General features: G+C 37.8%; 1 protein-coding gene across 2 annotated transcripts in view; it reads right to left on the bottom strand.

The window, feature by feature from the left end:
- Positions 1 to 15,934, bottom strand: part of SERPINI2 (serpin family I member 2) — a 31,890-nt gene that overhangs the window by 10,068 nt on the left and 5,888 nt on the right. For both annotated transcript variants that reach the window (XM_019797713.2, XM_034663443.1), the window contains exons 3-6: positions 13,729 to 13,959; positions 12,155 to 12,349; positions 11,880 to 12,072; positions 973 to 1,070 (exon numbers count right to left, since the gene is read on the bottom strand). In XM_019797713.2, the coding sequence (XP_019653272.1) occupies positions 973 to 1,070; positions 11,880 to 12,072; positions 12,155 to 12,349; positions 13,729 to 13,959 (717 nt within the window). The remainder of the gene's footprint in view (positions 1 to 972; positions 1,071 to 11,879; positions 12,073 to 12,154; positions 12,350 to 13,728; positions 13,960 to 15,934) is intronic.

Raw genomic sequence — 15,934 nt, 5'->3', positions numbered from 1 at the left:
AGTGTGAGAACAAGTAGCTAAATCATGTGTGAAGGTAATAATGAACATCTGTCACCAGTGCACCCACCCACCCCCTCCACCTGGGCAGCTCGCTCATTCTGTTCATCTACCCACGTAATTGATGAGTGAATAAATTAATGACTACTTCTCCAAAGCCCAGATATTTTATATAGGAATACACAATATTTCCATGTGATGATACAAAACCCCATCAGACAGACAGGCTTGTATTGTTGGACTCTTTTTAAAAATATATATAGAAAACAGAAGACTTAATTTAAAAGAGGATAAGAAACTTGGGACAAACTGGCCCTCTTTGTCCATTTTTTTCTCTTTAGTTAGTTATTTTTGAACTAGTGGGTACTGCCAAGACAAGAAAAAATAAAAGACTATCTTGGGCTTTGTTGTGTGAGCGAGCATCTCAGCCACGTGCAGTTTCCCAGGTGTGAGTTAGCATAAAGCCTCCATCTCCTCAGATGTGTTGTTGGTCTCAAGCTCAATCTGCAAGCTGTGGCATTACAATTTCTAGACTGTGTTCATCACCCAGCAGCTTGTGGATGCCTATTTCATGGGCTCTGATATTACCAAATTAACATTTGCAAATTGGTTTATAAGAGTTTTATTAGCTCCATGTAGATGAGAGACTCAAAGTTGTAATTCCCATTATTCAGATAAGGAAATCCAAACAGGGCTGAAATAAAAGCCTGTATAATACTTTACCTACTAGTTTTATTACAAACATGGTTAGAAGGCTTATCTAACATTCTAAAATGCTTTCTGACTTTCATTAAGGAAAATGACTTAAATGCAAAATAAAGTGCTTGTTTACAGACAGCTCAACATGACTATGACATTTAGTCACTGTGTGTATATGTATTTTCTGGGGCCGAATGCTCTTTCAGATCAGTCAGTTAACAGAGCTACTAAGAAAACATATTAACATAATAATATAAGAATTATTTATCACACTACCTGTTATTCCAGAAAGGTCACAGCCACCACTAAATATCTCAGTTATATTCAAAGAATACAAAGCTTCTTTGAAGTCTAATTTTTGTTCTACTTGAAATCTGTTAAAAAGAAAAATGAAGAGGAAAATTCTTGAAAACCTGTATACATTTGCTACCAAAATGTTTGCTACAAAATGGATGATTTGGAAGAGATTATAATGTGAAATCTTTTGTTTTCATTATCCCAATTACATTTCCTCATAATAATGCCATTTTCCCCCAGCACCATGGAGCAGTTCTGAAGTTGCTAATAACTTGCTTCCCAGATAAATGGTTGGTGGGAAGAGGGAAGAAAATACTATATTTTTTGAAGTTATAATTATCTAACAAAACAGGGTGAGGGTTCTAAGCTTTCAATTGCTTGGCTCCTTCCCTAGAAAAGTAAAGTTTCCCTCCAGCAACTGTATAAACTCTGTTTTTCACACCATCAAAGATGGTTCCTGGAGTACATCCAAAATACTGTAGAAGAGAGGAAGAGGAGCCAACAACCCTTGGAGAAGATTGCTGGCTACTGCAGCACAGAGAGACATTAATAATCTATTATCCTTCCATTGTCACAGCTGATGTGACTTCTTTCAATTTATGACACACCTAGTATCTTCCTAATAGGTCCCATAAGAGGGGTGAAAGATAGAAAGGGAATGAAATTTCTTTAAATAAAATAAAAGATAAAAATTTTAGGAGGGAAAAAAGTTGCTGGCCACTACTTCCTATGCAGGCCCTTAAGTTAGGACTCTAGCTTCCACTCAAATCTTCAAACCTCAATTTATCTGACTTGAAGACTCTAACCAGAGAATCTCAAAGAGTCTCACAGGCTGATCTATGACACCAAGTTAATGGAACACTGAATCTGTTGACCATTTCACTAAAAAAGAAAGAAAAGCTAGTACTTACTGACTTTACAGATGCCAGAAGCATCAATGTGCGTTTTAAACCAGGTTGGAAACTTCACGAAAGAAAAGAACAGGGAGTTCTGCAAATTTCTTCCATCAGTGAAATTCCTGGACAAGTCCTGCCTAAGGAACTCAGTCTGTGAACTTATGGGCACCTGCCCCTGTGCTCTCCAGACAAAGCTGGTCAAGGACAGGATCCTTGCTTAGCTAATAGCTAGGCCCATACCCAGGGCTGGAAATTATCTTGAGCAATCAGTCCAATTAGATGACTGTTTTAGTTGCCAAATACTGAACAAGCTTTTTAATTGTAATTCTTCAAAAAAAAATGAACATGCTATGGCAGAAATTTACTGGGCCTGAATTATATCTTGGTAAAATATTATGTACTTTTGGAAAATATTAACTTATTCAGAGCCCCAAGGATGGACACAACATGGGCCTTAAAATCTACTGATAAAGAAAATAGCTTGCTTTATGCCACTGTTTTCAACTTCTTTCTTTTCACTTCCAGCTAAGAAAGATAATGCAGGCTGATGGTTTTGAAATCTTTCCATTTTTTTCCTGTTTTTATTACCACACTCTTTTTAACAACTAAATGGAGTGTAGGCATCTAGAAGGTGGAAAATAAATGTTCTAGTTCACCTAAAAATTGGCTATTTTTAGCATAATAGTTTTAGGATAATTAGAAGAATACTGCAAGACTTATTACAACTTTTAATAATGCCCAATTATCAGTGGAGAGTCATTTAAGCTACAGTCCTGCTCATAATATAATCCAATGACACCGACAGCAATAGAAACTCATTCAACCATTTAATAAAAGTAGAATCTACAGCCAATTCTAATTATCCGTAACTACTGGAGTCATGAATAGCCAGGTGTGAAGTAGTGCTTCCATGTGTTAGACATTTCATACAGATTATAGTTTTCAGTCTTCACAAAAACCCAAGGAAGTTAGCATTATTCCCATTAATTAACAACGTGGAGGATGGAGTAGGCTGATTTCCAGGCTCAAGTTCAGGATAAGAGACAAAGCTGGGATTCAAATTCAGGTTCGTTTCAAGTCAAAGTGAACACGCTAACCCACATTGCTTTCCAATCAAAATATAATTTGAAATCATAACCTCAATCAATATATGTACAGTGTTAATTATGTGCCTCTTCCCAATTCTGTGAGTCTTAATATTTATTTTAGATGTGGTTCATTTCCCCTTTCCCTTGACCCTCATATAAAATTGTCTAAACAATATATCTAAAGATAAAAGAATAAGCAGCAAAAAGACTGAATAGACAATTAACAATTAAGTAATCATAAAATGAGTGTTTTAGCATATGTAAACAGTATCTATTATCAGTTTACTGCCATACAGAATCACTGGGCTTAAAGGGGCTTAACACAGGTAACGTGCGCAGAAAACGAAGAAAACAATTTAGAATTTCCATTTTAAGATGGAGCCACTGCTGGTCTGCAGGCCCTATTGTGGATTTGTGCTGCCCAATCCTTCCCCTTTATACCCAGGACTTTTGTTTATTGACAAGAAGTCTTGGATGGGTCTCCCTTGGGGTCCCTATCTGTAATACTTGGAATCCCGGTTTTGGTTCAGTGGGCTTAAGTCATCCTTGGAACGTTCACGTTTAGAGCCAACCAGACCAAATCTTAGGTCTGCCCATGAGGGTAAAAATGTAACACAATCCTGGACAATGGTGGACCTAGACTATTATATGAGTACGTGGTAGTTTTTGGTCACTTTCTGACGAATTACCTCGAGTGTGTTTGTGTGTGTGTATCTATGTGTCTGTATCTGAACATGTCTATGTATGAAAAACTCAGCCTCCAGGGCTGCACTAAAAATGCTTTCTGTCCCATACGAAACATATCTGGACACTGTTTCATGTAAACTGATTCTGATTTGTATCAGTATCCAATAGGTTAAAGTAAGTGAACACTTTGTAATCACTACTGCAGCTGGTCATGACCTTCCTATTCTCATACCCAGCTTCGTTTCCCCTGAGATCACTTTCTCTCACCCATACACAGTTCACATTCCCTTGTTTAGAGATCCAAAGCTGGCCAAACCTGGGATTGAGTTCTGGCCCAGTAAGAACATACTTCATGTCCTATGGAAGGTGTTATCTCTTTTCCAAAGTCTCTTAGGCCCCGCTGCTCCACATCTCTGGCTGCCTAGTGTGTCACTGACGCTCACTCTGTTCTGTGCTCCCTCTCCTGCTTGCCGACAATACCCCTGTTTTCTGACTTTTGCACTGTTGGCTCTGCCACGTGTTAGCTGTGGAACCACGGGCAAAGTATTTACCTGTCTGTACCTCATCCGTAATGTGTATACAGAAACTGATCTCTATTCAATTTATTTGGGGGGTTAAATGAGATATGGTAAAGAGGTGCAGCATCCAGGACAGTGTTGGCACTATAAGAGATGTTCAATACGTGTTCAAACTGAGTGAGAATAATAACAGATAATAATAGATAATATCGAGTATTAAAAATGTTATAAACAGTACTTCGTGTAACCCTCACAATAACTCTATGAGGCACATATTATCATTGTCCCATTTAACAATTTAAAAAAATCTTAGGTAAGTTATTTAAAGTTATACAGTAAAAAGGTGGCAAAGCTCCTGGTCTTCAATATTATGCTCTATTTTCCATGATCTTGTTTCAACAGTTGTTAAAGATACTGTGAGATGCCACATCAGTCAATATTTTTAGAAAATGATACCTCCCAGAAAGACTATGGCTATTGTTTAGTTATTACTATACTTTTGAATAGAACTATAGTATTTAACAAATTTAAAGACCCAGACCACTGAAAATTCATTCACCACTACGAGGCCTCTCCCAAGGAAAATACATATAAGATCTTACATATATCAACTTGCTAATAGTTTCAAGGGCTTTAAGGACTCTCTGAAGTCTACCACAGAACTCTCTAGAAGTTGAAGGTGCCCAGCTAAGGACTGCCACAAAAGAATATGAAATCAGTCTTCTCATTTTCCTAGTAAGTCAAATTTAGAACCTCCAAACATTTTTTTTGTAACCCATATCTCATTAGTCAATACTCCAATAAATGTCTTTCTATTTCACCAATTCCTTACTATTCCCAGTGAGCCTGTTCCCTTTAAACACTCCCTACTTTGTGCCAGATTTCTGCAGTGGTTTTTTAACTGATCTTTTGGGCTTCAGTCTTTCCCACATCTTGAACATCACAACTCTTCAGATTAGAGCAACAAATGTTCAGTGAACAACTACTATTTTTCAGATTCATGCTTTGTGCTGGGGCCACAGAAAGGAAATATGCTTAGCCCTGACCTCAAGAAGTTTATTTTCCACTGAGGAAGATTAAATAATAATGTTAATTAACTGTTATGCAGAAATAAACAGGAGGTGCAAGAAGTTTTCCCAGCAGGGAAAAGGGAAGATTTTCTTTTTTTTAAAGATTTTTTAATTATTCATTTGAAAGAGAGAGAGCGAGAGAGACCGAGAGTGAGAGCACAAGCATGGGGGAGGGGTGAGTCAGAAGGAGAGGGAGAAGCAGACTTCCTGCTGAGCAGGGAGCCCAACTCGGAGCTTTTTCCCAGGACCCTAGGATCATGACCTGAGCCGAAGGCAGCTGCTTAACCGACTGAGCCACACAGGCACCCCAGATGTTGTGTTATCTTAAATGGAAAGATCAGAAAAGCTTTCTAAAACCCAAATTTGGTTTTAAGGACCAAGAGAAGTTATCTGGAAACAAGGGGATGGTGGTAGGAAGTGAGGAAAGGGTTCAGACAAGTTATCCATCATGAACAGAGGCATTGTGACTACCAAATTTATCTCTCCAAAACACTGCCTGTATCATTCCACTATCCTCCTTGGAAATTTTCAACAATTCCCCTTTCTATATGGGACTTCACCCTCTCGATTCTTTTAAAGCCCAGTTCAAGTTCTTCCTCTCCCATAAAGCCTTTGTTTACAACTCCAGTTTCTGGTGCTCCATGTCCTCTCTGTTTTTTTCACGAAACTTCTAGTGCTTACTGATTGTAACTTTCTTTTAATATTTACTGTCTACTGCTGTATATTGTTAATAAATTTCTTGTACAAATCTTGCAGTACTCCATCCAGGTGGTAACCATCTTATCAGTAGGGAGCATGTCTATCACTATGCATCTGTTTCAGTTCCTTGTCCATAGTGGGATCCCAATCAATCTGTGCTTTTGAATGGGAGATAAAATTTCTAGGAAGTAGCAAACCAATAAGAGCATAAAGCTGTAAGACAGTAGACATGAAACTAATTCTGTCTCCCAACACTTAGTTGAATGTTGATCAATTTACTTTTTGAGTGACTCAGTTTCCTTCTTTGTGAAATGCAAGATGTAACCAAGTCAGACTGTAGAACCACAACATCTCGTATTAAAATACTTTAAATGAAATGCTTTACAAAGTTAAAATGGTATATGAATGAATGTTACTTCTTTATTTATCTTATTTGCATGTATTAAATAATACTTTTGCCCATACACATAATCATAAAAACATGTTCTCAGAGAGTTTCTCATATAGAGAAGATATGATATATAGAAAGTGTGTGTCAGACTCTTCAACCTGAAGAATTTTGACTACTAGATGTTTGTAGGATCCCATATTACATTTACACAAAGTGACATAATTATTTTAGCTACGGGTAATGTCCAAAATTAGGTATCTGGTATGTTATAAATAATAAACACTAGAAAGCACTCTAGTATTTTTAGACTACATCTTCTTGGCCTTGATTCTAAACTAGTCCTACATCAAAGGGAAAGAAGAAATGTTTCTTAAACAGTCACCATAATCTAAATAGTCACTCACATGTTCCTTCCTAGTGTTACTAATATAGAAGCATTCTTATGATTAATTTTTCTCTCCTTGGCATGCACTAAATTTTGCTACCAAAGAGGCTTTTATTTTGTTTTACAGTAACAGAATTTAGTATAGCTGGTGTTACAGAATGAATTGTGCCCCTTGCTCCCCAAATTCATATGTTAAAGCCCTATCTCTCAGTACCTCATTATGTGACCTTATTTGGAAATAGGGTCATTGCCAATGTAATTAGTTAGGCCAAGGTCATACTGGAATAGAGGGGGCCCTTAAACCAATATGACTGGTGTCCTCATAAGAAAGGAGAATGCTGTGTGAAGAGAGATGGTCGCATGACAACAGAGGCAAAGACTGAAGTGGTGTGTCTATGAGCAGAGGAACACCAAAGATGATGGATCACCACCAGAAAGCTGAGGAGAGGCAAGGAAAGATTCTACACAGTCTCGGAGAGAATGGCCCTGCTGACACCTCGCTTTTGGACTTCTAGCCTCCAGCATTGTGAGAACGCATCTCTGTTGTTTTAAGCCCTAGGAAACTAACACAGATGATTAAACTGTTTGGTTTTACCAAAATCTTTAGTTATCATTTTGAAAGTCCAATGCATTTACCCAGATATGAGAGAACCACAGCATTGAGTAATAAAACCAAAAATTGTCAGTCCACTCTAAAGTATTTACTCAGCCTGCATAGTTTTCCCTCTCTGTACTGAACTAAGATTTTAAATGGGTATTTTTCTGTTGTAAGGAAATTATTCGTTTAGGGGGAAATGTACTTCAGAACTTTCAATCCATGATCTTACTGTTCAGGAAACTGAATTCAATAAATGTGTCCTGGTGGACTAAAACTGCTTGTGAACTTAACACATCAGCAAATCATTCTTTTAATAAATTGGAAGGCTCATCCTCTTGTGAAAAGTGAATACATTTTAAATGTAATATTGTGTTAATGTGATTGAATAATTGATAACAAAATTTTCAGTCTTGTGAATTTAAAAATCTCATTTTTATTTCTCTAGAGAGGTTTCCAAGAAAATGGTTGATGTCCTATCTTTCATTATGTTGCACGTATGGGAAAGTTTCATCAGGATCCTCACAGGGGGTGAAGTAAAATGTAACTGGGAAGTTGAATTCTGATTTTTAGGAATCTAAAATTAGGTAAAGGGAAACAACATAGAATTGTTTCCTTTGGAAATATTTATGTAATTTAATTCAACAGTATTCATTTAGCACATACGATGTGCCATGAAATGTCCTAGGGACTATGGAAACCAAAATGTAGACGACATAACCCCCTGCTCCAGAGCTCACATCTTAGTAGGATGGACAAGAATGTGATCAAGAGATGGAAATGTAATGTAATAAGTGCCATAATGTAAATCTGTATAAAGTGTTCTAGAACTAAAGATAAGGAATGGTTGATTCTAACTGAGCATGTCGGGGAAAAGTACACTGACAAGTTAATTGCGAGGGGACATTGAAGGATGAATGAGAGTTTACTGGTTAGACACCACAGAGAAGGAAGGGCCTGCCAGACAGAGGGGATAAGCAGGAGAGAGACTGGGAAGTCAGAGAAGACTTTCTACTTTGGGATTGGGTGGGCAGTGATCTTAAAGATTTTTTTTAATGAATTAATTAATTTATTTATTTTGAGTGAGAGAGAGAGTGAAAGAGAGGAGAGCATGAGCAGAGGGGAGGGGCAGAGGGAGAAGCAGACTCCCCGCTGAGGAGGGAGCCAGAACGTGGGACTTGATTCCAGGTCCCTGGGATCAGGACCTGAGCTGAAGGCAAACACTTAACTGACTGATCCACCCAGGCTCCCTGGGCAGTGATCTTAGCAGAGAAAGAAAAATAGCCATTACTTTTGAAAGAAAAATAGCCATCACTTTTTTAGCCCCTTCTATTTGGTAGATTTCGTGCTATGAATAGAAGTGTGTAATGAAGTAACGTAATTGAAACGGCCACCAAACTTTAAAAAAGTCTTTGGGGCCTGGAATTTGTTTGAGAAAAGGGAGTACAACAGCCAAATAATATTTCTATTTTCATATCACCGAAGATTCAAACTCACCTTTAAGACAGTGCTCATTTGTTTGGGAAAAGCAACACAACGAACTTTTCATTATGCAAATAGAACCGGTGGGATGGAGATAATGAGGTTTGAAATGATGAGGGTATAATCTATTCTAGAGATATGAAACTGTTCCTACTGAGGGTCAAAATCTGCTGCTATAGATTCTTATCATGACTGGGAATATGGCCTTAAGGGCCATGGGAGAAAAACGTGTGTTACCTTCTTTCTGTGCTGGGAAAAGTTGGAGGACCCTGGATGCTGGGTAGGAGGGAGACAGAAAAGACTTTGGGTGACGGTGGGTTCTGGTGCCAGGACAGCAACGGACAGGAGAAGACTCCCTGGTTACAAGAAATGGCCTAAACCTCAGGAACACTCATCCCTGGCACATCGTTTTTAAGTGACTTTCCACCTTATAGGCTCCTTTTATTAACATAAAGCTTTCAGTAAAATTTGGTTTAACACTGAGTTGTTCTTACTCCTGTTAGTTTGCCAAGGGCTACCTCAACAAATTACCGCAAACTAGGTGGCTTAAAAAACAGAAATTTATTGTCTCACGGTTGCAGAGGCTAGAGGTCTAAAAATTAAGGTGTGGGTAGCATTGGTTCTTCTGAGGACTAAGAGGTGCATTCCAGGCCCCTCTCCTTGGCTTGTAGATGGCCATCTTCTCCCTCTGTCTCTTCACTTAGTCTTTCTGCTGTGTCTATCTCTGTATCCAACTTTCTGCTATGTATAAGGACTCCAGCTGTGCTGGGTGAGGGCCCACCCTGATGCCTTCACTTCAATTTGATTACCTCTGTAAAGACTCTGTCTCCAGAAAAGGTCACATTTTGGGGTAGTGAGGGGTTAGGACTTCAACATATGAATCAGGAGGGACAGAATTCAACCTATAACTGTTTTTCTTGGAGGAATTAAAAGAGAAGTCTGTGTCCATACTGTGAGAGAAGTTGTGTGAGAAGTGTGGTGTGGCCAGAGTTTGGAGAAGCTGATAATAAGACCAAACAGTTTGGAAAAGCTGTCCAGACCCCAGAAGCCTGGATGGATCTGAGGGCTGTGCAGCATTCTTGCAGGGATTCCTAAATGTTGGAGAAGGGAGTTCTGGCAAAAGCCTGTATTTCCTGTTGCCAGTTGAGTTTGGGACTTCTGCAGTATTATCTAGGCACTGGTTAACTGGGCCGATGATGCCAGGGCCACCTTGGCTACAAGTACCACTATTCCAATATTATACCAATAAACCACAACTCACGACAGTCAAGTGACTCTCCTAAGACCCCACTGACAATACATGGCACGAGCAATTTTCAAACTCAGTGTTTTTGACCCCAAATAGTGATCTTTCCAAAAGAAAAAGAGAGAAATTTTGAAAATAAACAATCCCCCAAATTGTTATTTCTGTTATTAGAAGATAAACTATCTGTCACATCATTTTATCTCCAATGTTTCACATGTAGTAGGAGCAAAAAAAAAAAAAAAAGAAAGAAAGAAAAAAAAGAAAAATGCTTTTTAAAAGACTGAAAAACATCCAGGTAGAGATATACAGGGAAATTGGGAGAGAGGTTGGGGCAGAGATTCAGATTTTAGAGACATGAAGAACAAGGGACAAATAAAAGAGAGTAAGAAGAAGAAAATTTTGAAGATGAAATTCTAGTAAACATTAGTTGGGAACAGAGAGAAAAAAAATGTAAGTCAGGGAGCAGGGAAATTTTACAGAGGAGAGAAAAATAAATAGAAGTGAGTAGTGCTCCAGGGGTTAAAGATTGCAAAATTTTCAAGAGGGGGATGGTCAATAGTATTAGAATCAAGAACCTAGAGTTAGGGTGAGAAGGGCATAGGATACCTCATTGTCCAGGATATCAAGGAAGGTAAAAGAAAAGATCTTCAAAGATGTATACAAATTTTGGGGTGAAGGGTAGAGGTAGGTTTGCTTAATGATGCGTGTTCTTTAAGGAACAGGAAGTTGAGACACGTTGAGAGTAAGAGAAATCCACTGAAAGTAGCACCTAGGGAGTAGAAGTCAAGTTTCGTTGTGGTGTGTGTGAGTATTCAAAAAGAAAGTTGAAGAAAAATGAGTCCCCAGCTCCAGCCTCAATGAGGCCAGAAGGGACTGCTTTCTGGTTTTTGCTTAGGAAACTCGATAGCTGGGGAGCAGAGTGGCTTTATGAGTAGACTGGGAGCTGAGGACGATTAGGGAGAACTTAAAGCAAGATGAAGACCAAGTAACAAAAAGCATTAAAGATACTTGGTGAGAATATGATTGAAATGACTGACTGGATCCCAGCTAAGTGGAAAAGGAAGAAAAACCCAAGGGGTTTAAGTGACAAAAGGGCTGGAAGAGGGGTGTACAAACCACACAGGCTTTGATGAGTTTGCAGGAAAATTTAGAAATGAAAAAGAATATCATCAATTAAACATCTGCTTCTTTAAAAAAAAAGTTGAGGCAGAGTGTGAATTGAGTTACGTGGGCACAACTTACACTGAAGTTTCTCCTGTCGGCCAGAAATATGATATTAAGAAATTAATGTCTAAGATTATTGTTTCCTGTGATAAGCCTTTGCAATTTCCATTTTGCATTAACCATCTAAACCTGGCCTTAGGACTCCCTATTTGTCATTCAATGACTATTAGAGCACCAGCTGTCAAAGTTGATTTAACGTATCTTTTAATTGTCTGGTAGCTTCAGTGTTGGGGGCGGGGGTTATTCTCCCGAAATGTAACAGAAGATAGATACCTAAAATTCCATTTATGAAAAAAATTAGAGATAGATAAGTTTGTATAATAAAAAGAAAAAAATTCTTTTCATCTCAACATTCTAGCTTGCAGACTTACATTTCTTCATCTATTTCAGAGAATATTGAGCCCTTAAATTCATTTCTCCTCATGGCAAAGCATTGCTGGCAATGTTCAGACTTGCCTTTGTATCCATAAAGTGGAGCTAAACTTCCAAATGCATTTTTCTTCCTGTCAATAACCTTTTCAAGTATCTGTTATCTTTCAGCCAGCTATTCAAATGCCTCCATTAGTGAAAACATAAGAACCAAATAATAAAATGACATTACCAACCTAGGGAGGCTTACTTCCACTTCCTCTTCTTGCATCTCAGAGAACCATTTCAGGATTTGATGAGCAGTAATCTGCTTTTCCATTTCTTCTATGTTCACATCTTCTGCAGGAAGTACGATGATTAAACTAAACTCATCACCTTTATAAGGTAATTCCAAAACCTGGTAGTTCATGGAGGATCCAGAAAAATAACCTGGAACAGAGAAAGAAAATATTAAATAAATATCCTTGGCAATTCCCCAAATCATGCTTTGGAGGGTGATTTTTCATATTACCGTATTTTGTTCTCACAAGAGCCTTCATCATTGGGATTTTGACTGCTGCACCATCTTTCTTAGTAAAATTCATCAACTGTGTGTTCTCTTTTGTGAATTTCTGCTTCCAATCGCCCTTGAAATAAACAGCATTCACCAGGATAAGCCGAGTCAGAGGACCAAAGTCTTCCCCCGAAAACATGTCTTTAATTTTCCCTGTGATGCCGGTGGAGAGGAAGCAGGAAGAGATATGCAATAGTGGTTCAGTGGGACAAAAATTTCTTTTGCAGATCAATTACAAGCAGAGTACTTTATCCTCTAACCTTGGCAATTGTGAGAGTAAAGAGGAGCACTACTAAACATTTCACCTAGAAACAGGTACAAACAGATCTCACTAGGAAACAGAAGATATAAGACTGTCTGAGGCAAATCTGGACAGACCTACTAATGGACTCTCTTCAACCAGATCATTTGTGTAAATTGTTTTTCAGCCAGGAAGAACAAAAACTGAATGTCTCTTCCTGCATCTTTACTGATGTTTTTCAAACTTTATTTCAAGTTTCTCCAGCAGGTCAATCAGAGTTAATAAATTAATAGTACGCTCAAACCTTCTACTCCCATGGCTAGTGCCATTGACCACTGGGCAAGGGACAAGAATGGAGTTGCTAGCACAATTTTCTTCTTCTAAACAACCAGCCTGATATTTCTATGTCCACTGGCTATTCCAGTTAAGAGATAAATCATGACTGAGTGCCATGAAGCTGTCTAGGGATGTTCATGATGTGTTCCGTTAACGATACTTTCCTATGAACGCTGCTCAAAACACCCATCTTATATTCTCAACTACGCCTCCCTGTATAAGGCTTCCTAAAAAGAATATGGTAGCCACTTATGCCATCATAATTTTTTATAGCAGAATGAATGAACAAAGAAACAAACTACTGTTAAACAAGGACCTGATATATGTTGGTTATTTCACACACATTCCAATAATCCTGAAATGTTTTAATAGTATCCTCATTTTAGGTAGGGCATAGCTTAGAACTGGGTAGGATTTGAATTCAGATCTGAATGACTTTAAGCTTGTGTTCTTTCTACTGTATCACTCCATGGCCCCTGAGGAATTTTGGCTAGCTTGTATTGAAATTAAAGTTTAGATTATCATGCTTATGATAGGACTATCAACATTTCTTATTAAACATTAACCCATCCAACTAAGATGTGTTAATTATTTACAGTAATATGTGGGAAAGAAGGCACTTGAGGTTGACAGATTTAATTTTTACCTGGCCCAAGATATTGTTTCTGCTGCCATAGATTAAAAACCTGTGCTTAAACAAAAATTATTATTAAAGGTTTTCCATTAAAAATTCTATGAATAGGTGTCTCTCAAAAAATCTGTATGCTTTTCAAAGGAGCTTATGGTCTGTATCAGTTTTACAATTTAGTATTAATTTGAATAACACGGAAGCAAAACGGGAAATCCCTCTGAGCCATAGTTTAGTAGGAAAATATTCAACCATTCTTTACTTTAGGATATTAAAAACTGTGAATACAATGGCAAATAATGAGTTTATGAAAATGGGAAACTTTACCATCTGTTTTGCTTTCTACCCAGGTACTTATTGTCTCTGCAGAAGTCTTTGCATCCTGAAAATCCACCAGTTTTATGGCACTCTGAAAAAATTCCTTGTTGCTATGGAGATACTGTTCTTTCACAGTGAATCCTTCTTGAAGGTAGAGGGCATTGGCAAGATTAAATGTAAATTCTTGCTTTTTCTCTGAGATGGCAGAGAAAAATGACTTCAGCACAGAAAATTCTTCTCCTAAAAAATAATTATAATGTATACTGACATATTGAACAACATAAAAACAACAGCTTTCCAGCTTTCCCTCTAAGCGCTGATTCATATCACCATTTTCTGCACCCTTAGGTATAACTAATGGTCCTTTCTGAGTTAGTATAAATATTTTAAGCATTTATCTTCATAGAATATGCATTTTATAAAGAACTCAGTTCTTATATAGGAAGAAAGAATGTCTGTGTAAATTTGAAATTTGTCAAAAACAAGAATGTGCATTTAAACAGGCTGAAGGAAATTCCTTTTTTATAGTCAAATTTAGCTCATTCTTACTTGTTGGAAATTTATCTTTAGAACCTCATTGTTTGCATAACATGCGATATTTATGGACGGAGAATACTAATGAATACTGATGGAGGGATGACAGTGATGAGCAATTCCTTTTCAATATTGCTTTTATTTCGGCTTAAGAATTGCCCTCTTGTGAGTGATGGCACCTGTCCAAGTTTTAAAATTTATGAGGTAACCCCTATAATCAGCTCTAGAGATGTGCAAGAATCAGAATTGCCTATTTCTTCAGGTTCATGAATGTATATACTTTGGCTGTCTACAACAACAATAAAGATCTGTAACCATTCCAACTATTGCACTAGCCAAATGAGGCCCCCAGAGTCAGCTAAGAATCACTGTTGGCCTATTATTTATTGTTGGCTCATTCTGACCACACTGCTGTTGGGAAAGTATATTTGCCTAGGAGAGAATTCATGACCAAAGGTATTGAATGCTTTGCATTCCTTTCTGTCTTAATCCTGGGATTCAATCATTAAGTCTAGGAACTGTATTTCAAATCAAAGCTTCTTTCAGGGCCTTTGGTATATTTTGGGTTAAATACTAAAGATACCACTTTCATAACTTAAAAGTTGAGTATATGCAATGAATCTCTATTGAAGAAAACATACATGGTTCGTCATTAGAAGATATCCACTGAATAAAGAGAGAAAAGTTTCAGTGAGAACTTGCCTTGAGTTGTCCATTGGAAATAAGGCATCTGTGTGTGCGTGTGTGTAAATGCACATGTGTGTGTGTATGTGTGTGTGTATACCCTACCGGAGAGCTAGCAGCTATAGGCATCTTTGTGCAAATAATAATAGGTTCCCTCACTGGTGGGGGATGGGGAGGGCTACAGCCCCATGGCCTCGTATCTTGTCCCGCTAAGTGGAGCCTACACTTCAGTCCCCACTTGTCTCCTTGTCCTCCCCTGCTCTTGTGCAGGTACAACCCACATAACCATACCAGAGGCTCTGGGAAGTATGTTTCACTATATTTCAAACTCCATGATTCTCCATTCTTGGGGATATAGATATAGACATAAACAATCTTAGCCATAAGAACTTACTGCCCTATGGGTGGATTTGAAGAATTTCAGTAAGTCTTTACAATCTTTGAATTCTTACATAAGGAGGGGAAGAAGGTTAGTCTATTTTACTTGTGTCTGTAATGATTTTAGAGGCAATCATTTGCTATTTGAAGCTGAGGGAAATATCTCAATAAATGGGAGGCTACGAGGAGACTTTCTGAGGGAAGGCATGTAAGTGTTTTCAAAAGAATTAAAAAAGGTCAGAAATGAAGAGGCAGAATTTGAAACTAATCTTCAGAAATTTGTAATTTATGAGCATCTTTAGAGGGATGGGGGAGAAAAAGGAAAGGGGGAGAAAAATGGTTCCAACTCATTTGTCAGAGCAAATAGATTTATGTCAAGTACTTAAGGTCTAAGACTGTGTGACAAACAGTCAGTTGCCCTTTGGTAAATCACTGGACTCATAAGTCAATGAAAAATGTCATCAAGTAGCACAAGTTTGGAGGAGAATATAAAGTTATCTGCCTTATAAATTTGATTTAATTTACAGATTAATAACCTCTTTTAGCACAGATCAAAAAGAGTATGTATACATGGCTCCTAATAAGCTATGAGAATAAATTTATTTCATTTCCTAAAACA

This window comes from Ailuropoda melanoleuca, chromosome 1 (genome assembly GCF_002007445.2).
Source record: "Ailuropoda melanoleuca isolate Jingjing chromosome 1, ASM200744v2, whole genome shotgun sequence".
Lineage (NCBI taxonomy): Eukaryota > Metazoa > Chordata > Mammalia > Carnivora > Ursidae > Ailuropoda > Ailuropoda melanoleuca.
Note: the sequence above shows the minus strand (reverse complement) of the source record. Positions and strands in the feature narration are given on the sequence as shown.